The sequence below is a fragment of the Panthera tigris genome, chromosome B1 (genome assembly GCF_018350195.1).
Source record: "Panthera tigris isolate Pti1 chromosome B1, P.tigris_Pti1_mat1.1, whole genome shotgun sequence".
Taxonomy (NCBI): Eukaryota; Metazoa; Chordata; class Mammalia; order Carnivora; family Felidae; genus Panthera; species Panthera tigris.
Genome location: NC_056663.1, coordinates 84,878,509 through 84,904,899, shown reverse-complemented (window position 1 = coordinate 84,904,899; position 26,391 = coordinate 84,878,509). Strand labels below are relative to the sequence as shown.

The window sequence follows — 26,391 nt, the reverse complement described above, 5'->3', positions numbered from 1 at the left end:
AAAGCTACTACAGAAAGCCAGGAAAGAATGGATGGTGGTAATGATGTTAGTAATGGTAACAGGAGCACTTATAGTCCTAATCATAATAAGAGTAACATCATATTAGTATTGTAATAATAGTAACAAGAATAATAATAGCAACAATGATAATAATTATCATTCTTTGTTAGGTTTTAAATTGAATATGTAAAAATTGATTATTAGTTAGCCAACTTTAAGTTAAATTAGATGCTTACATCAAAATCTAGGTTTCTTCACTGACATTTTCTTTATAATAAAGGTCAAGGCTAAATTAAAAATACAACACACACACACACACAACCCTCCAGACTAGGGGAATGGGGAGTTAACATTTAACGGTTAGAGTTTTCGTTTGAGAAAATGAAGTTTTGGAAAAGGGCAGTAGTGGTGATCATACAACAATGTGAATGTACTTAATACCACTGAATTATAAACTTAAAACATGGTTAAAAAGGTCAATTTTATGTTACGTATCTTTTATCCCCCCAACCCTTTCCAGAATTATCTGATCTAACAGGTAACCCTGCTCAGGACAAAAATGACATCCTGTTGTGAAGAACCAGGAGCCTGGACAAGCCCTGGACCCACAGGCCACTCATTGACCTTGACTCAGGGGGTGCTCAGAGCAGCCCTGCCTGCTGCTCTCCTTCAAACACTGGAAGCTGGCTTGAAGCTTCAACACTAAACAGTATAAGCGCAACACTTCCCAACCAGAACTATCTTGGGATAGGTGTTACAACTAAGTTGCTTTCCTTACCCAACCACTAACCCCTAACCCCTAAAATATCAAAATCAAAGACCTCAGTAAAAGCACAGGTGGTAGTGACTGCCTCCTACAGTGTCCTCCAGGAAACACTGTTTACAAAATTGACTATATGAGGGAATTTGTTGCATGGGAACTCTGTTTACGAGCAAGGTAAAAGTGGGGGCATATCTACCAAAGATGATAATTAGTTTGAGAGGATGTTATCTGTAATCCAACTGTCATGACAGGGAGCCAGCAGGGCATGCTGCTTCCACGGGTCACTTCTGCATAACCCAATGATATCATCTGTATGTGAAAAACTGCTTTTGTCTGTTTTCTTTAAGTGGGGTGGGATGGTGAGACGCGAAGAGCTCAACAGGTTATTAAGAAACAAGCTAACGGGAGCCAGAACACCTTCCTGTTTAACCTCAGTAGAATATTCTGACTGGCCTGTGAAAACATCTGGACTCTTGAGGAGCAGGTTCTAAATAAGCACCAACATGCCAGGGGCTTTGGTTGGTTTATTTAATTTAGAGTTTGATCAGCTTCTGCCTACAGAGTCAGAGGCCAAAGGAAAGTCAAAATGAGCCACTAATAATCTAGAACCATTTCTAACATATTCTTAGAATATTAAGTGAAAAGAGGATAATAAACGATGTTGACAGTAGTGTCTCAAACTTGAAAAAATAGGCATGGCAAATCAAAGCAAGGAAACATACACACATATTAGCAGTTGTTATCTGCTAACGCTGAGGGAGTCAGATAATTAAATATTTATCCAGTATACCAATCTTCTATAATGAAGATGTAATAGACAAAGCAAACTGCTGTTAGTGTGAAAATGTACTTTTTTTGTGGAGCCTTTCTTGTGCCTAGCTTTGCTTCCTCCAACTTTTTAAAATCCATCTTGCTTTGGTTGTTGTACGCATCGCTCTGAATTGTGATTGCTTGTTTAAACTCACATCTCTCTCTTCCACACTAGACTGATTTCCTTTAGGGCAGAGATCATGCCAGAGTTTTCAACTCTGTACTTCACACCATGCCTGGCACACGGCGGCCACAAAATAAATGTCTATTGTTTCAAATGAAGCATTCAGGCCCTTTAAAATTGTTCCTACAACATACAAGAGTTCCCAAAGTCAAAGGAAAAGACAGTAGCAGACACTAATACCCTCCTAAATTAATGATAATGCTGTAGGGATCCATCAGCAAAAGGAAATAATTCTACAGGCACCTAGGGAAAGGATGCATATATTCCTTTCTTTCTTTCATTCTTCTTTTTTTTTTAATGGCAGACTTTCACCCTGCCCAAGGAGGTCAGATTCTTTTTGAGCCGGAGTGTTTGAAACTGGGTAGCTAAATAGACTGAAATGGTTAACTACTGAAGAAAAGGAACACCGTAGGATAAAAGCCACGGGAAGAATCTGAGAGCCCAACTTATTCTCTGGACAAGAGAAGACAATAACATTTCAATTCAGTGCTTCAATAAAATATCTTCTGTAGCTAAAAATCATAATCACAAGTACAAATCTGACTCGCCAAAACCAGCCCTAAAGTAAACTGTAATGTAGATTTCAGCATATAGATGCTGTAAGCAAAATCAAAGTTCTTTGGAAAACATCCTAGTGGTGTATTAGGATCAAACCCAAACCACAAAAGTTGGACCTGTCTGACCCTGAGGTGCTTTGTGTGCTGCTGTGGATGTGCATGTCTGTCTGGCCCCACAGGGAGCCTCGTCTATGCATGTGCTGGAGAAGGCCCCTGGGGGAAAATGGTAAGTGCATATGTGCATGACTTAACTTCAGTAATCGGCGTGACTACAGATAAGGAAGGGAGATCATTTATTAATTCATCCTAATTTGTGCAAGGGTTTCCAAAAGACACAAACAAGATAATGACTCTGAAAAAATCATGGTACAAGAATATCCTGGAGTGATTTGGAAAGACACCCTAAGTGACCCCAATAGAGAAGTGATGTACCTGGTGTGTCAGAAGTTAGGAGGCTGCAGAAAAGAGTATAAAAGAAGAAAGACAAAATCTAGATTTTTTTTTTTGAAACTGTTTATACTCTGAGGGGATGCAAAAAATTCTGTGGGTGAGTCAGCCTGGAAATAATGAGAAAGAGAGTCTATAAAGTTCATAGGAGCTAGGGCTTAATCATACCCCAGAGGAAATTATGTAGCAAAAAGCAAATGCCAGTGCATTTGTTTGATAACATCCATTAGCGCAGACTGTCTGGCAGAAACAAGCAACAGGCATCAAAATATCTCGACTTTAAAGTCAGCACGGAAAAAATGGATGAGCTCTTCAAAGAGCAAATATATGTGGCTCATCTAAGATCAAACAATAAGGAACTCTAACCTGTACTTGGTAATTCTCAATGTTATTTTGTTATTTAAAGCAGGGCCCACAATAAGGAAATAAAAGCAGATGGACAATAAGAAGCTTGAAGCAGAAAGAATCAAGGAATGAGCTGAGAACCAAATAATAATGTAAAAATGAAGAGTTTCAGGCCAAACTGAACTGGCCTAGGGCAAGGGCTAGTATAAATATAATTGAAGTTCCTGAAGTTTTATTTTTTTTTTGTAAATATTAAAATGCTATTTCCTTGGTTAGTATTTCCAAAAATTATACTGTAGGAGATAGATCTGGAATAGTACATGATGACAATCTAAACACTGCTAAAGCAATGTAATTTGTCATAATTAAGAACTGAAATCAGCCAATGTTCCACAACAGGCGCATGGTAAATTGAATTGTGGTACATCTATGGCTTGGATATTATGCAGCTTCTAGTTAATTCTACGCAGTAACATGGAATGTACATGACAGAGCTCTAGATGAAGAAGTCACTTTATGCAATATGGATTACAGAGCTAAAGTAATGCTATATATAGTTTTTAAAACAGACTTTCTTAATTACATTTATATTCTCAAGAAAAAGTTTCAATTCAACTTAAATTTGCTTTGATATTTTTTTTAGTAGTACCCTCACAGAGCTCTAAACATACACCAAGCAGAAGCAAAGCACATTCCTCGCTTCTATGAGGCTTTATGAAACCCTTAGTAAAATATTGCAGACATAAAAAAATGCTACCTCTGGAGCAGCATCTCTGTAGCTCACACACCGCCTGCCATTCTTTGCCAGTGTTTCTAGAAGTCACCAAGGAAATACCAAGTGTAATGTCTGAAGAGAGAATTGATACATTCCCTCATAGGAAGACCCATCGAGTCTTCACGTGTCCCAGTTTATGATTTTGCCATAGAGACAGTCAAGCATCTATAAACTAGGGAAAGTGAATCCCTAGGGAAGAATCTGGCTAGGGCCAGCACAGTGTACTTTTCTCCAGGCCCTTTCCTGATGATCAATGTGCCTAAAAGCATTTCAGAAGAGATCCATTCCCCTTGGGAGTTTCTGCATTTATTTGCATACCCTGTCCTTTTTTTTTGACACTTCTTTGTCATTTTGGGATTATTAAACTAATTCCTTTACAGGCATATTTTATTTCTTTTGTATGTCTAAAAAACAGTTCTTAAAGGTGCCCTGATTTATATCTTTGTGTATTTTATTTACTTTATTTACTTAAATACTCTTAAGAATTTTTAAAGCTAATCTTTCTAAGTGAAGAACCTTTCTTCAAGGGATAATTTTTTTATTTCTAGGATACTTCACAGATGCAACAACAACACTAAAAAAGCTGTTTAATTATAGGAAGACAGCTTTTATGCAGTCTTGAAGTATTTGATTTCATTGAAGTATTTAAACTTATTTAATTTTAGCCATATAAAAAATTCAAATACCTTAACAGTGAATTTCAATTAGGGAGAAGGATTAGGGTTATACAAGAAATCACTTGGGGAGTTCTTGCAACTAGACCTGTTGGCATTTCCAAATTCTAGGAGTTTTGGAGTGACTGTCACATTCCCTTCCTGCTGGTAAAACAAACAAAACAAACAAACAAACAAAAAATCCAAAAAAAACAAAAACAAGGGAAATGGAATTTGCCTTTGACTTCCCAGGTACTCCTGACCATATTCTGGCTGTTGATCCCTTCATGAGTATTCACAGCATAGTTTTAAGAGTTCATTAATTATATTAAAACAGCACTTGTGAAAGTGGGAACTGATTCTAAACACCACAGTTTTGTTGTTATAGAAAGCTCTTACTTGGAGCCATATCATCAAATTGTGTATCATGAGGTTCTAATGAATAGCAGTACTCATCCTTTGGTGCAAGGAAGATCAGAAAAATATTTATTTCACAAGAAAGAATGTTTTCAAGGGGAAAGGTCACACAAAAAGAACAAGGTTTTTGATTGTTTGATACTTAAACCCGGAAATGGTTGGGCAGACTGACCTTGCTGGGCTAGGCCATGCAGGTCTGAGCCAGGGAGGTCAGCAGGCACTCGGCATGCACACCCCATTCAAAAGCAGGCAGCCCAGTGACTCACCGGCAGGGCAAGATCCGTACAACGTCGTTGGGCTTGTACCCTTCAATGCAAACTGCACAGTTATCAAAATCGGGCTCTGTTTCCTGTAACAGAGAAAATACAGATGAGCCTACTTGTGTAGCTTCAGCTTTTGGGGAAATATCCAAACAAGCAAGGAGAGCTTGCTTGGAGCAAGGCTTTCAATGGCCCAGCTGCCATTTTCTTAATCAAAAATTGCTCAGTTTCCATTCCTTCCAACCTCCACTTTTTGTTTCTGGGTTCCACTGCAAAAGCTTTTGTAAGGGAATGGTTTTTTAATGTATCGTTACTAATTATGCTATTTATTATAATTGTGAGAAAGCAATTTTTAAAAATATCATCACTGAGAATGTTATTTATTATAATTAGAGGTGACATCAAAAGCTCAAGGATGAGAAATAGCGTTTAGGGAGAACTGTCTGAACGATATTTCATCTATCACCTCCTTGGGAATCTTATGTACACAACTCCAGAACAATGGATTTAACTTTTTATTCAAGTATATAAATCTCTTTCAATACCCCATTGTATATGACTTATGTGGTGGTCCCTGTTCTTTTATTCTTCTGTTTGAGGGGAAAAAGTAATGAAAAAATATACTTTAAGTTTAGTAATGAATTAAATGAATTTCATCTTATTAAGCTCAAAAGTCTTTTTATATAGTTGAAAAACAGCAGCATGTAGTGAGACAAATCAATTATTCAGACTAAAGACAATACATGTAAGAGTTGAGAATCCCTTACAATGGCCCAAGGAGCCCCAAATACATGTACTGCAATCCGCTGCTCTATAATTTCTTCTGGGGAGAAGAGAGACCTTTAGAAGTCTGTGGGCCTGGACTACACTGTTTTATTGTTCCTCCTCAAGATATGCTTCTGCTTTTGATATGGTCATTGCAGCAGTATTTACAATAGCCACGATATAGAAGCAACCCAAGTGTCCATTGATAGATGACTGGATAAAGAAGATGTGGTGTATATATATGTGTACACACACACACACACACACACACACACACACACACAATGGAATATTAGTCAGTTATAAAAAAGAATGAAATCTTGCCATTTGTGATTGCATGGATGGATCTAGAGAATATAATGCTAAGTGAAATAAGTCTGTCAGAGAAAGACAAACACCATATGATTTTACTCATAGGTGGAATCTAAGAAACAAATGAACAAAATAAAAAAAAGGAAACAAAACAACCAACAAAACCCAAACTCTTAAATACAGAGAACCAACTGGTAGTTGCCAGAGGGGAAGTGGGTGAGGGGACAGGTAAAACAAATAAGGGTGATTAGGAGTACACTTATCTTTTTTTTTTTTAAATTTTTTGATGTTTATTTTTGAAGGAGAGAGAGACAGAGCGTGAGTGGGGGAGAGGCAGAGAGAGAGGGAGACACAGAATCTGAAGCAGGCTCCAGGCTCTGAACTGTCAGCACAGAGCCCGACATGGGGTTCAAACCCGTAAACCATGAGATCATGACCTGAGCCGAAGTCGGAGGCTCAACGAACTGAGCTGCCCAGGCGCCCCAGGAGTACACTTATCTTGATGAGCACTGAGAAATGTATAGAATTGTTGGGTCATTAGGTCATATACCTGAAACTACTGTATAACACTGTATGTTAATTATAGTGAATTTAAAAAAGATATGCTTTTGCTCTTGGCCTTATGTCATCATTCTACAGCTAGGGAGGCTGCTGCAATGACTTTGGGGTTCTAGATGCTAGATTCAGAGGGACTGAATATCAGTGGAGGACATCACTCATCATATAACACTGTCCTCTTTGCAAGGATTTATGGACAAATATTCTCAAGTTGGAACACCAAGGACAACCATTTGGTTTTTACCTTGTGGGACACCAGAATAAGGTAATTAGATATTGCTTGAATATGTTTTCCTTCTTTGCCTTGGCTCCTGGAAAGCCCCAACCTAAATTTGGGATCCATTTCTGTTACACAGTTCAGGTAATATATTTGTGTACAAATTGCATCCTACCTCCATCTGTTTTTCCTATCCTTACTTTTCAATGTCTTATATATTCTGTCCAACGACTTAGTTGTTCTATTGCCTGTATCTTATTAACTGTTTTAAATTATATTAATAAAGATGGGTATACTAACAGACTTACAGGAGAGCTATTGTCACGTATCCCCTTTTCCCACCCTTCCCTCTCTTCTACCCTGGCTGCCAGAAAATCAGGAACTGTTTTAAGATAGCCCCTTACCAAAAAGAAAAGAGGCTGTTACCTTGTCGCCCTTCTTGATGGTTCTGACCTGGAGCTTGCTGATCGCTTTCTTTGCTGCATCTCCCAGTCGGCGCTGAAAAACCAAAAGCTGCTTGTGAGTAATAAAGAGTTTCTGACGGCATTTAATAAACCAGGCCAGCTATCTCTGAAATCATGCACAAGTGGCATGAGTGCTAAGGACAATGGCTGGAAGAGATGGGGCAGTCATATTTGTGCAAAGTGGTTCTAGTAATTGAGGTCTATTAAAGAGCTCTGCCATTGAGAGAAGCTCTTCACGCGCAATGTTAAGCAAGTGACAAATGACATGGGAAAATCCCACACAACAGGGACTCCAGCGCGGGTTACAGTTGTGCAGACTAGCATACACACACCTAAGTTCAGTAACTTGCCACTCTAGCCATTTAACTTATACAAGGAGATAGTCATTCTGGAGTAGCTGGAATAAACTTCATCTCCTTTTGCACAATCAGGGTTTATTGTTTGTGTATTTCTTTCAATTTGGAATTTTAAGGAATTTCCTTTGCTTATACAGACCCAGCCTAGATTTATATCTCACCTGTACTATCCTATTCCATCACATTCTTACATGCCAATTTCACATCCTCTGTGTATGTTTAAGAGTGGGTATGCATATAGGAAAATGCATAAAACATACATGTTCAGCTTAAATAATTATAAAGCACACACCTGTGTAACCACTGTAACTCATGTCAAATAATATATTATCACTTCTTTTTTCTTTTTTTGATAGGGAAAGTTGCCATCCTAGTGAGCCCTGCAATAATGTAATGATAGACCAATGAGGAAGAAGGGGAGAGGGAGAAGGGGTGGGTGATGAGAGAATTAAGTTTTAATCTGTCAAGCAGATTTGCTTGTGTGCCTGTGAGTTTTCTACATGTAGCAACTCCTTCTTAGGTACTATCCTGTAATAGAAGTGTATTTGCAGCAGTGAAACATATTTGAAGGACTATAATAAATAAGACATTTAACAAGAATAATCACTTGCTTTAATATTTTTTCCTTTTGGAAATAATACTCAAGCTTCTTTCTTTTCTTTAAAATTGTGAACATATTCTAACAAACAGTTAACATACTCTAGGTACTGCTAAAACTTTATATGCGATATCACCTTCATTCTTACAATAACCCTGTGGGGAAAAAATAGTACTTTATAGAAAGAACTGAGACTTACAGAACTTAATTGTTTATCATAGTCAATGAAAACTCAGTCAGAATTTGAATTAAGTTTGACTGTAAAGCCAAAGCTAAACTACCACTCTTATTATTCACTAATCACCCAATCAACAGACCAGCCAGTCAGCCCACCAACCAACATCCACCCAATCAGCCAACCAGCTAACCAATCAGCCAGCCTGCCAATCAACGGACATGTGGCCAACCAGCCATCCAACCAATACCTGGCAAGCTAGCCAGCCAACCTACCAATTAGCTAGCAGCCAACCAACATCTGGCCAGCCAGCTAATCAGTCAACCAGCCAAGGAACTAACCAACCAAAATCTATTAAGTGTTTATCAATATGGCACTTCCTCAAGCATACCACAGCAAATAAGTAAATTAAGTAGAAGACAGGTGTTCTCCTTGTTAATTCATTTTCTTTTATATTTTGTCCTTAGTTTCTAAATGATTACCGGCAATTTTAACAGAAAAGTTAAGTTTGGTTGTTACCTAAAAGGAGACCTACATACACTTGAGATTTATGCAGAAGTCCATGAGTAGCTAGCAAACTAAGGTAGCAGGAAAAACAAGGAAGGTTTATAATGATAAATACCATGGTGGGGGGCACATTGAGTGAAAGGGAAAAACACCGAGATGAAACTAAACAGGATGGAACTCTCTGTCCTTTCTTCTTCCTCTAATGTTTTGATCTACAATCCTTTGATCTTAACTCAGGCCACTTCTTCAGGGAGCTCTTCTTCCATGTCTCCCAAGACAGAAGATCCTTCTCGTCTATACCTTATGGAATCCGTTCCCGCTGCTTCAAAACACTGTCATAACATTTGCAACATGACATTTGTTTGTATAACTTATCCCTGTTACATTTCCCTCAAGAAGGTCCCAGCACCTAGAGTAAAGCTGCCTTTGATAACTGACAATTAGTCCACATGTATTCTGAATTACTTATTTTGTCCCAGGGTTTTGGAAACAATGGTAGTGAAAAGGGGCACCTACTGGCTGAGTTGATAGGACATGTGACTCTTGATGTCGGGGTTCTGAGTTTGAACCCCATTATGGGGGTAGGGAATACTTAAAAAAATTAAAAATCTTTAAAAAATGGTAGTTCAAAAACACATTAATTCCTGCTCTTTCTAGCTTACAATCTAGTGGAAACTCCATAAATGTTCGATGAGTGAATTAAAATCTTAAACCAAAAGATTTTTTTTGAAGCATGAAAAACCATCTATGAAATTTAGCCAGTTAACAGGAAAATTAATGGACAAACTATAAGCAATATATGTGGTAAGGTAAGCAAAGCTGTGATCCTGGCTTTGGCAAAACGAGTCAGTCTCAACGAAGAGCTGCTTTCCACTGGAAAAGAAACCTGGAGCAGGAATTGAAAGGAATTGAGACGAGGCTACTAGTTACTAGGAGTAAGTGTAACAAACCTGTAGGATATTACATTTAGAATAAGAAATCTGGACCCAAATAAACAAAGGTTGATTGTTTTTCATTCAAGAGCTCAGATATTTTTGCAATTGTGTTAATGTGTATTACATAATACCTGGCCCCAACAAAATCACATCAACTGTTTTTTATTTTCAAGGGCTAAGCAGAGCAATTAAGTGGCAAGTATTATTTTCAAACAACAGTCACAGATTATACTCAAAGGAACCAGAAATATTTTTTTCAAAATTTAATTTTATTTAAACAATTCTTTAAAAATTTTTTCTTAAATTGTTGAAATTCAAAACATAATTGAGTACAATTTTTTCATAGTGCAAGTCTGCTAATGAAGAGAATGAAATTGCTTTTGGTGTGTTTAACTGGGGTTCAGAGTTAGCATTCCTAAGCCTCACAATCGGTTGTTGATCTGTAATGAGGTTTTATGTACCATACTGAGTATATTGTTTTCTATGCATAAGTCTTTAAAATTTTTTTTAATGTTTATTTGTTCTTGAGAGAGAGAGAGAGAGAGAGTGCGCACATGAGTAGGGGAGAGGCAGAGAAAGAGGGAGACATAGGATCTGAAGCAGGCTCCAGGATCCAAGCTGTCAGCACAGAGCCCGACATGGGGCTCGAACCCATGAATCACAAGATCATGATCTGAGCCAAAATCGGCACTTAACCAACTGAGCCACCCAGGTGCCCCTCTATGCATAATCCTGTGTGATGAGATTATAAGGGAAAAATAGTGAAATATAGAGCATAACCCCTATTTTCATGGAATTTATAATCTATTTGTAAAATTATCATTCCAGTGGTAGAGAAACCTTAATAAATATAATATTACTGTTTTACGAAAGAGATGAAATAGTGCATTACAAGAGCCTAAAATAATTTTTGAGACACTTTATATAGTTCTGAAGAATACCTATAAAAAAAGTGAAGCCAGGCATGTCCTTTTATTAGAAAGTCTGTAATGTGGCTTATGCTGACTTATACACACAGTATTCATATTTTTTCCGTCTTAACTGTTGCTTATATTCTATTACTTCATTATATAATAGTTACTTCTTTTGACACAACCCAAAAGGAATGTTGTTTTAAAAAGTTTTTATTTTAATCACCCAATGCTTATCACAACATGTGCACTCGTTAATCCCCATCACCTATTTCACCCATCCCTCCACCCACCTCCCCTCTGGTAACCATCAGTTTGTTCTCTATAGTTAAGAGGCTGTTTCTTGCTTTGTCCCTCTCTGTCTCTCCTTTTTTCCCTTTGCTCATTTGTTTCTTAAACTCCACATATGAGTGAAACCATATGGTGTTTGTCTTTCTTTGACTGATTTATTTCACTTAGTATAATATTCTCTAGCTCCATCATGTCATTGCAAATTGCAAGATTTCCTTTTATATGGCTGAATAATATTCCATTGTGTATATACACCACATCTTCTTTATCCTCGATGGACACTTGTGCTGCTTCCATATCTTGGCTATTGTAAATAATGCTGCTATAAACATAGTGATGCATGTATCCCTTTGAACTAGTGCTCTTGTATTATTTGGATAAATGTCTAGTAGTGGGATTACTAGATCGTAGGAGAGTTCTATTGTTAACTTTTTGAGGAACCTCCAGACTGTTTTCCACAGTGCCTGCACCAAGTTTGCATTCCCACCAACAGTGCACAAGGGTTCTTTTTTCTCCACATCCTCACCAACATCTGTTGTTTCTTGCCATTCTGACAGATGTGAGGTAATTATCTCATTATAGTTTTGATTTGCACTTCCTGGATGATCAGTGATGATGAGCATCTCTTCATGTGTCTGTTGGCCATCTGTATGTCTTCTGTGAAGAAATGTCTGTTTGTGTCTTCTGCCCAGTTTTAAAAAATGTTTTTTATTTATTTTTAGAGACAGCATGCATGTGTGTGGGAGAGGAGCAAAGAGAGACAGGGAGAGAGAATCCCAAGCAGGCTCTGTACTGTCAGCATAGAGCCCAATGCAAGGCTTGAGCTCATGGACTGCAAGATCATGACCCAAGCTGAAATCAAGAGCAGGATCTTAATCCACTGAGCCATCCAGGCACCCCTCTTCTGCCCATTTTTAAATTGGATTATTTGTCTTATAGTGTTGAGTTTTATAAGTTCTTTATGTATTTTGGATACTAACCGTTTATCAATATATCATTTGCAAACATCTCCCATTCTGTAGGCTGCTTTTTAGTTTCATTGATTATTTCCTTCAATGTGCAAAAGCTTTTTTTACTTTAATGTAGCTCCAATAGGTTTTGGTTTTTGTTTCCCTTGCCTCAGGGGACCTATCTAGAAAAAATTTGGCAAGGCTGATGTTACTACCTTGCTCTATTCTAAGATTTTTATGATTTCAGATCTCACATTTAGGTTTTTAATCCATTTTGAATTCTGTATGGTCTGTGTGAGTCTTTCCTTTCCACTCAATGAGTCCCTTTTAATATTTCCTTCAGGGCTGGTTTAGTGGTCACAATCTCCTCTAGTTTTTGTTTGGGAAATTGTTTGTCTTTCCTTCTACTCTGAATGACAGCCTTGCTGGGTAGAATATTCCTGGCTGCAAGTTTTTCCCATTCAGCACTTTGAATATATCATGCCACCCACTCCTTTCTGGCTTGGAAAGTTTCTGCTGGAAAATACCCTGATAGCCTTATAGGTTTTCCTTTGTATGTAACTGTCTTCTTTTGTCTTGCTTATTTTACTATTTTTTCTTTACCACTATATTTTGCCATTTTAATTACAATATGCCTCAGTGTGCATCTGCCTTTGTTGATTTTGTTGGCAGCTCTCTGTGCTTCTTGGACTTGGATATCTGTTTCCTTCCTGGGTTAGGGAAGTTTTCAGATATTATTTCCTCAAATAAATTCTCTGCCTCCTTTTCTCTCTCTTCTTTTTCTGGTACCCCTATAATATGAATGTTATTATGTTTGATGGAGTCACTGAGTTCTCTAAGTCTATTTTCATTTTGCCTGATTCTTTTTTCTTTTGTTCAGCTTCATTACTTTCCGTAACTCTGTCTTCTAGGCCATTAACTCATTCCTCTGCTTCTCCCAGCCTGCTGTTCATTCCATCAAGCATGTTTCTCATTTTGTTTATTGAGCCCTTTATCTCTGCTAGGTTATTACTTATCTCTGTATTAATGACCTCACTGTTGTCCTCCACTTTTTTCTCAAGTCCCAGTGTCCTTATGATTATTGCTTTAAATTCTCCATTGTGCATATCACTTATGTTAGGAAAGTCAGCTATGTCTCCTATTCTTGAGGGTAATGGCTTTATGAAGAAGAAGTTCTGTGGTGCCCTGCAGTGTTATGTCCTATTCTGTAGGGCCTGGCATTTACAGGAGTGTCTCCTATGTGTGCTGTGTGCACTTGGCTGCTGTGTCCTAGCCACTTTATCCTCCAGTCCAGTTGTCTGCAGAGGCTCTCTTTCCCTGTTGTGGGCAGTGTTTGGTATGTGGCCTGAATGGGGCACATTTTAACGATGTGTGCTCTGGCTTGCTTGTGAAAGGAGACCTGTCATCACCGCCACAAAAATGAAGGCCTTGCAAAACTCCCAGTTTAGGAGACATGGTGTGGACCAGGGTTTGGGCCAGTCTTCTGGGGGAAGGGGGCCTGCTGAACTAGGACTGAGACAATTGTAACTGAGAAGAGCAGTTCCACGGGTACACAGTGGGGGTGGGGCTTGGTGTAAGCAAATTAGGCAGCCAGGGTCTATGCTGCATTGCTTTCTGCAGGTGGCCATTATTTATGCTGGGGGACAAGGGAGGGAAATGTTGCCCACCAGTGTTCCTTTGTTCCTGGAGGGGGTCTCTCCTTGAATGTTGCCTCTCTGTGACATGCTCCAAGATGAGCTAATCTCCCTGCTCTGTGCCCCAGACCCTCCTCAGATTGGTTTCCATGCTGTATGTCCTTAGGCTGTTTTCTCTGCCTTTTCTCCAACAGCAGCCCCAATGTCCTCCAAGCTCTCCCTGAGCCAAGCATGCTGACCTTTAAAACTCCAGGCTTTAAGCCTCACTGGTTGCAAGAACTCATGAAATTCGGGCCTTGTTTTCCAGGCCAATTGCTATGGGGATTTTTTTCCCATGTGTTCCCATATGTTGGTCTGTCCTTCACCCTTCTCCTTGACCACGGCTCCCTCCCCACCATGGTGGCCAAAATCTGTTTGTCCACCAAACCACGTCTCCACACTTCCTACCTTCTTCAATGTGGCCTCTTCTCTACCTCTAGTTGTGAACTTTGTTCTGCCAGTCTTCAGATTGATTTCTGGGGTATTCAGGACAATTAGATAAGCTATCTATCTAGTTGTATTTGTGGGATGAGGCAAGCGTAGGGTCCTCCTACTCTGCTGCCATCTTCCCCTCCAGTCCTCTAAAACAATTCTTTAGCAAATGAAATATTCCCTTCTTAAAGGTGAGCACACAAGGTAAGTTCAAAGACTACTTTAAATTTTGGCCTGCACTTAATTTTATTTTTGGCTGTATCTGAATAAAGATGAGGTGTCTTTAAAAAACATCCCCTTTTTCTCTTCCAGAAAAAGCCATTTCCATGCCCTGTTAAAGGAAAATGCAAGCTGCCTTTATTTTTAAAAAAGTGTCTATTCAGGAAATGTAAAGTATGTGGACATTAAGGAATCAGAGATTATGGTTAACAGCAGAGGTAATGGTGAATGAATTAGACAAATTCCATTTCTGGCATTCTGATGGCTGAGAGCTGATGAGGTTAAAGGAGTTCAGTGGAGAATAAAGTCATTTGGGAGATGGGAGTCCCAAAGTAGAAGAATTAACAGATGGATAAATTAGAGTTAAAAAAAGAAAATAATCGAGTCCTCTTAAACATCAGGTCTATGAGTCCTTCCTCCCTGGAAGCCCCAAGATATCAAATACCTCACAAAAGGCAGGAAAACATGTTTTCTGTAATTATTCTGAGAAATGGTACAATGGCATTCTTTTTCTTTTCTCTTTCTCGTGGAGTTCCTTGAGTCAAACCTCATTCGATATGTTATTGAGAAAGAATAAACATATACCTCTTTGGAGGAGGAAAAGGACAGCATTTGGGCAGAGGCTGACAGAAGATATGAAAGCCCTACCAGTGGAGGAAGAGATGTTCCTGATTCCTGGAGAATACAGAAAAATCAACTTCTGAGATATGTATGACAATCAGGCAACCATGTAGTGCTAGATTTATTAAACAGATTAGCAAAATAAAGGAAAAGCACCATAAAGTTTTAAAAATGCTATGACCACTTGCATGTAGTCAAATTTTGTTAGTATTTGCATGTCTGTGTTTCTTTTTAAGTGACATGAAAATCACACACACACGAATAGTGACTTCTGAATTCAAGAAAAATCTGTCCCACTTTCAACAACTTTCAAACTAGTATTATTGGATTTCCAAAAGACAAAACTAACAAGAATATGAGTAAAACATCAACATTCTTAATAATATGGCCCAAACAAATCAGTTGCTTTTGTAATTGGCTCCTCTGTCTTTGGGTTTTTTTTAACGCACCAGGTATAAGTGAGAGGGAAAACTATAGGCCCTGCTCAAACTGAGTCTTGTATGTAGCCTGAATAGAGATTCTAAGGGTTCGAACCAGAAGTCTATCACAAAACAGATTCTTTCCTTTGTGGTTCTCAGAAATGCAGAGTGACACAATGCTAATGGAAGACCAAGGGGCCACCTTACATTTGCACGGGTCTTCTGTTTCAGGTAGGGTTTCCTCCCTCTTCTCCAAGGTGCTCCTATGGATTTTCTCTAGCCCAACTAGACCCAAATCATACTATTCACTAAAGATTGTCAGGAGTGGGACCATCTTGGTAACTAAATATATCCACCAATGTGATTGAAACAGATATAAAAAAAAATATTTACCAAGATTACTGGTTCCTGGCAGTGAAGATAAACAGCTTTATGGAAAATAAATACAGAACTGTTAATTAACAGAAGAAAGTCCTACATAGATGCCAACAAAGATGGGAAGTGACAGACTCCAATTCAACCCAATACGTATAGTTATCTCCTAAATACTTAAGAAACTGAGAAAAACAAGATGCTTTCTTCATGTTCCCCTCTGTGTTATACATAGATATGCAGTGATGAAAAAAAAACAAAAGCAAAAACAAAAACACCAAGGAACAAGGATTCCAAAACAGAGCATCGAGATCAAGTTTATGTTCTTCTATATCATTTGACTGGTTAATTCTATATATTTGCCCCTTGTATCTGACTGCTATATTTTATAATCATGATTATTATCATTATCACTACCACCAAGTGGAAAAAATAACTAACTGTTCTTATGTTTTAGGTGAAGGAAAGACATTGTGACCATAAACAGAGTTGGTCCCAACTGTCTGGAACCTCATGTGGCCACAGGTGACTCAGACACTTCCTCCCTTACTCTAATACTTATTAATGATCCTTCCAGGCCTGGTTGACAGGACAGAAATCTTTGCACAGTCAGTCCAATTTCTATGATGTAGAGCACCATCCATAAATCTAGAAAACTGGATAAAGAATTAGACTATTCTAATGGCCATGGTGACCTCATGCAGCAGTGACTTAAGGCTGTTTGTGTACACACAACATGAGGTAAAAACATCAGGGTTATTTTTTGTGGAAGGTGTTGCAGAGGAGAAGGCAATGGCTTGAAAGTTAGAAGATCTGATTTTCAGTCCTATTTCTGTCACTAAGTAACTGTGACTTTGGTCAGGTCACTTACACATTTCAGACCTTAGTTTCCCTTATTAGTAAAAGCAGGTAAGTTAGTAATGTTATTTTCAGCTTTACCAGCTCAGGATTTTCATCCATGAAGAACAGAACTGGGAATCAAAGATCCTTTCAGATCCGAATTATCTTTTAAAAAAAGCAAATTCAAGGCTAAATACTGCACTAAATACTTCATGGATACAATGCAGTCTTTGCATTTCTGCCCCTCTAGGGCTCTGCACTTTGTCCAGAGCAACATCAGGGACCATTTTAGTCCTTTTTCTTTAGGAGACAGAAGCATCTCTACCTGTAGACCTTCCTCTGCTGACTGACACTCAGAATATCTCCTTTCCTTTTTCTTTCCCTGTAAAATTCAAATTTGTTTTATATTCTATTTCTTGCCTTGTTCTAACCTAACTTGAACACTGGCATGTACAAATGAAATCAAAGGGAGATGGGCTATTGTATATGCAAATAATAGGAAAAGGTATTCACCGAGAGAGGTAACTCTTTCAAGAAAACTTGTTTGAATGTCATTACCAGGCCTCACATGAAACAAAACAGGTCTGGTTCCCTTGGATTAGCCTCAAAGGCAATACTGTTTGTGGATAACAAAAAGAACCTTAGTTTATCTTATCTGCCTGTATTTGAAATAACCTCCATCTACTGGGAGTCCTGTGGTTTTCAGGACACAAACCCATTACTTGTATCTGAGATGGGATGTCCTATTAGAGAGTGGGACACTGATGCCCAGAGCATCACCAGAAGACAGGCTCACCTGCCACAGCCAGGGCAAGAATGCTGCTTGCTGGTTTTGCTTTGCCATCCTGTAGGGTTTCTAAAAGCAGGTAAGAATTAGTAAAAGGCAGCAGAAGTGGCACATTTGGGAAATGAGGGACACAGGTGTGGAGGAGAGACCGTGCATAGTGCACAATGGTGTTCACGATCAGAAGTCTGTCACCCATCCAGCCCTTGATGTCAAAGTTCAAAAAGAAGTTACTAGTTGGGATGTCATTAGATGGGTAGAATGAAGATGAATCCTTAGCACACTCTGGGAAGCCCCCAGAGGTAGGGAATCTTAAACTACATAGTAGAAAGGACTTAATCAGAATGCCTGGTTGGCTTAGTTGAGCATCTGACTCTTGATTTCGGCTCAGGTCATGATCCCAGGGTCATGGGATCACGCCCCGCATTGGGCTCTGTGCTGAGCATGGATCCTGTTTAAGATTCCCATTCTCTCTGTTTCTCCCTCTCTCCTTCTCTCTCTCCCTCTCTCCCTCCCCTGCTTGTACATGCATTTACTCTCTCTCTAAGATTAAAAAAAAAAATTTTTTTAAAGGACTTAATGAGTCCTTACTTCTAATGCCAAAAAGGGCCAAAGTTCAAATAGTAGAAAGGTGAGGAGTCCCCGCGTTCACTGCTATGGCAGAAATGGGGCTGGCACCCTCCCCGTGGGTCAGGTCTCCTCAGTATCTCAATATCGTCTGTAGAGGCAGCTTGGTCTTGTGGAAACTACTCTGACTTGAAATCACCAGCCTGGTTGTGTCTCCATGAAAAAAAAAAACCCCAAAAACCTCACTTCGCATTTCTCTGTCTCAAATTCATTATATCTAATGTCCTTTAAGTTCTAAATACTATGGTTCTGGGGGCAGATGGTCAGCATTCTCAACCGCATGAGTAGAATGATGGCCAGGTATCTCTTCCTCCCAGTTCTTACCACTGTGCTTTCCCATCCACAGCTTTCTGGGAACGGGGGTTCTCAGGGGGAGAGGTGTCCAGGCTATGCATGTAGAAGTCCACCCTGCGGATCAATGGGCTATTTTCTTAACATACTCATCCAGGGGCATCACAAAGACGTGAGGAGAGAAAGAGAGATATGGCACAGTATTTAAAAGTCACCCAGACTTGTGTCAAATGGCCAGTAAAATGTTTTTCCTAATCATTATAGGGCCTTTCTATCTCTGATAAGCAGCTTCCCACGCCATCCTGGTGCCTTCACCAGCGGCCTGCTGCTCCCACAGACACACGTGTGGCAGAAAAGACCTCCTTCACCTCAGCACCCTTCCTGCAGCTTCCTCTCCTGGGCCGACTTTCTTTGCTCTGGAGGGCATAACCACTGTCCCTACCTTTATGATGCAGGTGGGTTCCTGACTTCAAATGCTCCTGTGCACTCACTACACTGGATGGTCCTCTTGCCTCATGATCCTGCCCTGCCTACCACCCTGTTATTTTGCTCCCAAATCACAATTAAATTCAAACCTTATTATTATTATTTTTTTTGGCTTAAAACAACAGAAATTTACGGTCTCAAAGTTTTGGAGGCTAGAAGTCCAAGATCAAGGGGTCCACAGGATTGATTCCTTGTGAGGGAGAATCTGTTCCATGCTTCGTGCTTAGCTTCTAGTGGTTTGCTGGCAATCTGTGGCATTCCTTGGCTTGTATACGTACCATCCCAACTCTGCCTTCATCTCCAGAGTTCTCCCTGTATGCGTGTCTGTGTCCAAATTTTCCTCCTTTATAAGGAAACCAGTCATTGGGTTAGGATCCCAACTTACTCCTAAATGACCTTATCTCAAGTAATGGTGCCTACAATGACCCTACTTCCAAATAAGGTCACATTCCGAGGTACTCAGGGTTATGACTTCAACGTATGAATTTTCAAGGGGACATGATACAACCCGTTACACTGTGTAATGGAAGAAAAAGAAAGGAATCTCTTGATGAAAGGGTATGGGAAAATCTCTAAGATGCAAAGAAATCAACATTGCAAATGATAATGTGCTACACTTTATGTAAGAAAGGATGAAAAGAACATGTACATATGTGTGTGTGTTCATAAAAATATCGCACCAGAAACGTGTTTGCACCAGAAATCACTACCATGTGTGCTTCTGGGGAGATACTTGGGTTTCTAGAGGAGGAGAAGGGTGGGAAAGAGAATTTTTAATGCAAATCTTTTTTATTATCCTTGCATTTGGAACCATGAGAATATACTACTTATTCAGAAATTAGATTTAAGAATAATAAAAAGCAAATTGAATCAAGACTGCTAAACTACTCTCAAGAAGAATGATACCAATTTCTGAAACCCGCTATCATCGTAAGTATGGAGCCCTTTACACCCTTGCCTCCCCAGGATTGGGTTTTAGCAGGTTTGCTTTTTCCTAAATTTGCAGGCAAAAAAATGACATCTGATTGTTTAATTTGCTTACAATGATCTCCTCCAGGCACCACTTGCCTTCCTTAGATCAAGTATCATCTTAACATCTTTTGTGGCATTTTTTGCTCATTATAGGAACACATTCTATATCAAAGAAATTCACTTTTTGAATTTGCCATACATGTTGCAAATGTTCTTAATGTCAGTGAGTTCCTTTCACACATGGAAGATTTAAATGGATGTGTAAAATTTATGTGTGGCAGGTGCACTGTTGAGCTGCCAGAAAGACAGGAATGAACCTGGAAAAATGTGAATTATCAGTGGTTCTTAGGGATTACTCACATTCCCTGGAAAAAAATCTAGAAAGGACAGCAGCCCTCCTACCATTCTCAATTTTGGGTCCTGCACAAGATGGGGCACGTCTTTTTTGCAGAAGTCTCGACTGAAACTGTGTCTACAATGATAATCAACAGTGAGCACTTTTGTGGTGCTTATTCTGTAAATGACAACTGGAAAAGAATGGCATCTCCAGGAGGAGACCAACCCGCTGGGCTGGGACCGCCAGGAGGTGCATAAGACATTCTCAGGATGGAGCATTTCAAAGATGTTAAAGATCCTAGCTTTAAAAACTGCCAAGCTGTGTGTCCTTGGGCAACAGCTTACCTTCTCTGTTTCCTCACCTGAAGAATGGGGATATACTTACAGTACCTTCATCATAGAGTTAAGAAGAAGTATGTCATATATAGAAAGCACTTAGAACAGAACAAACTCTATTTACTTTTAAGTGGTCCCAGCTCCTAACAGACATTCCAGCTCTGACAGTATTTTAGACCCTTGCCTAAGCTGCCTAAGGGGAGTCAAATTTATGTCTGGGTTTATGTCTGATTATGACAACTGAGTATTCTAGGATTCATCAGAGATGAGGCTCCAGTGGGCTACAGTGTGACATGAAAAGCAGTCCCCTCAAGGTCCTGTGTGTGCTCTGCGATAACCTGCCTCCTAACCGATATGGGATGCTCCAACAGGCTCTCCACATCATGGGGCTTGTTCAGAAATGGGAATTGGGAGTCTGGCCACTTCCTTCAGCTCTGTGGAAACAATTAATCCCTGTATTAAGGCATACATAAGCTGGCTGATAGACCAGGGTCCCCAAAGGATGCTGGCCTGGAAGAAAAGATGGGGCTGTATGAAAGAAAAGCATCATGAGTGTAAAAAGGTCCCAGTGGACCCTGAGCAGAGGGCAGTGGGTGCGGATGGAGTGTGAGGTTGTGGCTGGTCTCCGCAAACCAACCTCCTTGTTTCCCTCCCCCTGGAGGCTTGCATGCACAGGGAAAGTGAGGTGTGAGGCAAGGAGGGAATGGATTCAAATAGTGATATGAACTGGAAAGAAAACAAATACATAAAATAATATGATAGAGGGAAAGAGAGTGGGGTGTGAGGCCACATAAGCAGACATCAAGCTGTCTTTAGATCTCTTCTCCTGGATGCTTAGTCTCCAAGGGAGCTCATCCTGTCCTGGCGATTTAAATGGCATCTATGTACTGACGGCTCCTGTATTTCTATCTCCAGCTCTTCTTCTCTCCTGATCTCCAGACTTGCATATTGAAATACCTGGTGTCTGTGTTAGATACCTGGTAGATACAGGGATGCTTGGGAGGCTCAGTCGGTTAAGCCTTCGACTTCAGCTCAGGTCATGATCTCAGGGTTGGTGGGTTCGAGCCCTGCATTGGGCTCTGTGCTGACAGCTCAGAGCCTGGAGCCTGCTTCGGATTCTGTGTCTCCCTCTCTCTGCCTCTCCCCTGCACATGTTCTCTCTCTCTCAAAAAACAAAAAACAAAAAACAAAAAAAACAAACCCAAAACATGAAAAAAATTTTTTAAAAGATACCTAGTAGATATAATAGGCTTCTCAAATTTAACATTGGCAAATTCAAATTCTGAGTTCCCAGCCCCTCAGGATCTCTTCTCCTGTCTTTTCCATTTTGGTTCATGCTGTGAAAACTGACCTAATTGCATCCTTGATTCTTCTCTTTCTCTCACACATATGGTAAACATGTAATTTACTATCCAAACTATCACTTTCGAGAGTAAAATGGGGAGTTATTAACAATTAGGCTGGTACAACAGGTATAAACTAGGATATATTCTTTATACTCTATATTTAATCCATAGGATTTAAAAATATGATCCTAATCAGATTCCTTCTGAATTCTTGTTCACTCTGGTCCAAATCCATCACTTGTCATCTGACTACTGCACTAGCCTCTGAGTGGGTTTCTGTCTGTTTTCATGTGTATTGCTTGTTGACAGCATTACAATGCAAGCTATGTGAAGGCAGAGCCCTTGTCTATAATGTGGAAAACAACTTTTGTTACATATAGCACAGAAACTTCTAGAAGCCTAGAAAGGGAAGTGTTAAGAGTTTCTGCCTCTGGAGAGAGCTGGAGGAAGGGAGGTTGATAAAGGGAGTTTGAGGTGGGAAGAAATTTACTTTTAAATACACACCCTTTTGTTTGTTTGTTTTCTAACTGTGTGCATACCCTATTACTATAAATTAAAAACCACTGCTACCTGGGGAATCACTCTCCAAGAAAGCCAGATTCTTTCTCTATAGTCTATTTTTATGCTTTCCTTTTCCCATAACTCTGGAGAAAAGATGGAAAAAAGATCCCATTTCATTTCAAACTGTGTCAGTTGAGCTAAAAACCCACATCTAGATTTAACTCTTTGTGAATTACATAAGAATGGAGATATTTATTTCTTTATTTAGGGTGCTTGCGTGGCTTAGTTGGTTGAGTGTCCAATTCTTGATTTCGGCTCAAGTTATGATCCCAGGGGCATGGGATTGAGCCCACATTGGGCTCTGCATTGCGCATGGATCCTCCTTGAGATTCTCCCCCCACCCCCCTCTTTTCCTTTGCCCCTCCCCCCTACTCCTATGCCTGTGCTGTCTGTCTAAAAAAAAACAAAAAAAGAATTGAGCTATTTACATGGGGGGGGGGGTTACTATTTTCTAAGAACTACCTTATCTATTAAAGGTGATCTAGTTAACAACTGTCTAATGTATCACACGTATTTTCTCACTCAATAGCCCTTGGATACAGCTGAAGAGGAGATCAGTCTCACTTTACACATGAGGAAGTATAGGCATAGAAAGGCAAAGTACCTAACCTGTGTAAAGTCACACAACTAAGAATCACCCACCAGGGTACAGATTTGAATCCAGACCTAACTCCAAATCTGGTGTCTGTAACGATTACGTGGCACTAGATTTATCTTGGTGTAATTGCTTTAGGAGATGCAGCACACCAGCCAAATCTCTCCCTTCACTTTTAGTTACACCTTTATTCTCCATGTCACCACCTAAAACACCCTGGTGTGAGGCTACTAATCTAGAGAATATCTAGCAAATCTTACTCCATGGGAAATGACACTGAAGTGATCTTCTCCAGGTACAGTAAGACACGCAGGCCAGTGATCATGTAAGATGATGGAGACTGCTCTTCAGTTGTGATCTGCACAAAGCCAAGTGGAACCTGATGTGCTCACCTGCCTAATTCAAGTTCGGTCTCTCTTGCCTGAATGGTTGAATACTTCACCAATGCAACATTAAGACCTTTGATATTCCATTTTCGTCTGTGAGCCTACAACTAACCTGAGAGTCAATCTTTCTGAAGGGCCGGTACTGCTTTAATAAAAATAAATGACTTATGTTAACCTGAGGCTTATTATAGCTATAGCTTGCATAGCTGAAGCTTTCTATTGAGTGGAATGGGGCACTGTCCATCAAAGGAGAAATCTTTTTCTAAAGGAAATTATATGTTCTTATTCCATCCATCAAAGGACCAAAGTATAGTGCCTATTTTGATCAGGAAACAGTGCTAACTTTTAACATGATCCCAATTCATGGAGTGACCCTGAGGGGAATAGTTTACAATTTAAGGAAAGTTAATCAAATTGGAGCAGAGTAGAAGCTTGAACCCTATGAACCACTTAACACACCATCCAATTCCAATTAGCTTCTCACCTAAATCACAGAGTATGCATATGCCTGAAGACGTGCAAACTACATTTACCTGCACAAAGCGGATTAGTGATTGAAATAATTGATCAACTAATAGATTCAAGCTTAAAATTTCATGGTTGACTGAATTGCCTAATGATGGCTTGGACTATCCATAGACTCAAAAACATAGGGTTACCATTTTCATTCATCATTATCAAATTAGCTAGATATCTTAGCAATAACTGATTTATGTATGTGTAGTTTCTTAATATGTAAACTTTAGTAACCAGTGAAACTGAATATATTAGTTCTATGTCTATTTTCATTGCCTGTGTCTGACTGGTAGCACATGTCCACTTAAATTCCAGAATATTCAATGAAAGTGGTAGAGTTGGATTTATAAGTAGTCATCAAGAAATCTATATGATAGTAATAATGGATACCATTTATTGAGAGCTTAAAAAGTCATTAGCCTCATGTTCAGAGGCTTTAAAAAATATACATTAGCCCATAACCATAAGAGGAAGATATATTCTCATTTAGTTTAGAAAACCAAAGCATGAAAAGATTAAGTAACTTGCTCATGTTTGGTAAGTGGTGGAAGTGGACTGCTATATAGCCACTAAAAATCATGTTTTAAAGATTATTTCATGACAGGGGAAATGCTCACCAGTTAATTAAAAAATAGAATACAAAGCTTACATGTATATTTGTGTGTCATGCATAGACACATATATAATCAGAATTTACCAAATATATATTTAGGTGGTTACAAAACCTGAAAGGTAATGTCGTCAACTGTTAACAATTCCATGGGGTAATGGGTGATTTGTCTTCCCTTTTAGTAATTTTTTTGAATGCCAAAATTTATTAGATTGAGCATGTATCAAATTGAGAAGCAGAAAACATGCAGTAATAATGTTTTTAAGAAATTGTTCCAGAAGCTGTCGAATATTTAAACAAACCAATTGCCATAAAATAGAAGAAGTCAAAGAGTTGTCCTTTTAAACGATAACCCAGACCTTACTGGCATGCAGAAATTTTCTACTGTAACTTGAAGAATCAGCTAATTGCAGGGGCACCTAGGTGACTCAGTCGGTTAAGTGTCAGACTCTTTATTCTGCTCAGGTCACGATCTCATGATTCACATGAGGCTCTGCACTGTCAGCACGGAGCCTGCTTGGGATTCTCTCTCCCTCTTTCTCTGTCCCTCCCCTGCTCATGCTCACTCTCTCCCTCTCAAAATAAATAAATTGACATTAAAAATATATTTAAAAAAATCCGCTAATTCCAGTGCTATTTAAAAGGCTCATGAGTTGGGCTGTCCCATGGTACTTTCCATGATGATGGGAATGTCTACCAAATGGCAGTGCACATATAGGACATTCGAAATGTAGCCAGTGTAACTGAGAAATATAATTTTAAATTTCATTGTATTACAATTAATTTAAATTTAAATAGTCACACATGGTTAGTGGTTACTGTGTTGGATATTGCAGCTCTAGACTACCAAAAAAGGAGAAGAATTTGCAAATTTCTCAAAAAAGGCCATATAACTATTACCTGAAAATGATATAAATGTAAACTATGGATGAATTTCACATATGAATATTAGGGTAAAAACAAATAAAATACAAATACAATCTAGCATATGTTACAATAGTATCTATTGAAGATTCAGGATGGTTTGATATTGAGAAATCCATTAATGTAATACAATCCTACTAACACATCAAGAGAGAAAACTCAGACCATAGCTGTTGAAAAGGCATTTGTCAAAATTAAACATCTTGATTAAAATGATAAAATCCTCATTAAAGGTCATTAAGACTATTATGTGTGAAAATATATAGAGAACTCTTAGAACATGCTGCAGATAATACTATATAATATTACCATTATTATTAAGGTAATAATAAGGCATGTTATAGTCATTAAAAATGATTTGTGTATGAAAAATGATATTTCATTTATAACAGCAACACAATTATTAATTACCTAGGACTAAACATAAGAAAAATGTGCAAGATTAGATAATAATATTTAAAAATGCTAGTAGGAGACAAAAAAGAATCACTGAATAAAGGGCAAACATATACAATACTTAGGAAGATTCAACACATAAGGTTAGAAATTATTCTGTAAATTTAAAAAATATAAAAGGGAATTTAAATTCATATAAAAATAGACATAAAAAGTGAAGGTAGAGAAATAAAGGAAGATTATGAGACAATATTATAGTGCTAAAGTACTCAAAATACTACGGTAATGGAGTATGAATAGATAGATTATGGTACAGTTTAGAGGGCACAGAAATAGAACCAAATACATAGGAGTATTTAATATATGCTGAATGGGGATACTGAATGTGAGGGGGAGGAA

The 26,391-nt window shown here is 38.8% G+C and overlaps 1 protein-coding gene across 1 annotated transcript in view; it reads right to left on the bottom strand.

Moving 5' to 3' along the window:
- The window catches only part of RNF150 (ring finger protein 150), a 252,332-nt gene that overhangs the window by 70,018 nt on the left and 155,923 nt on the right, over nt 1-26,391 (bottom strand). Inside the window, exons 3-4 of the mRNA XM_007091820.3 lie at nt 7,490-7,561; nt 5,218-5,300 (exon numbers count right to left, since the gene is read on the bottom strand). Coding sequence (XP_007091882.2) covers nt 5,218-5,300; nt 7,490-7,561 — 155 coding nt within the window. The remainder of the gene's footprint in view (nt 1-5,217; nt 5,301-7,489; nt 7,562-26,391) is intronic.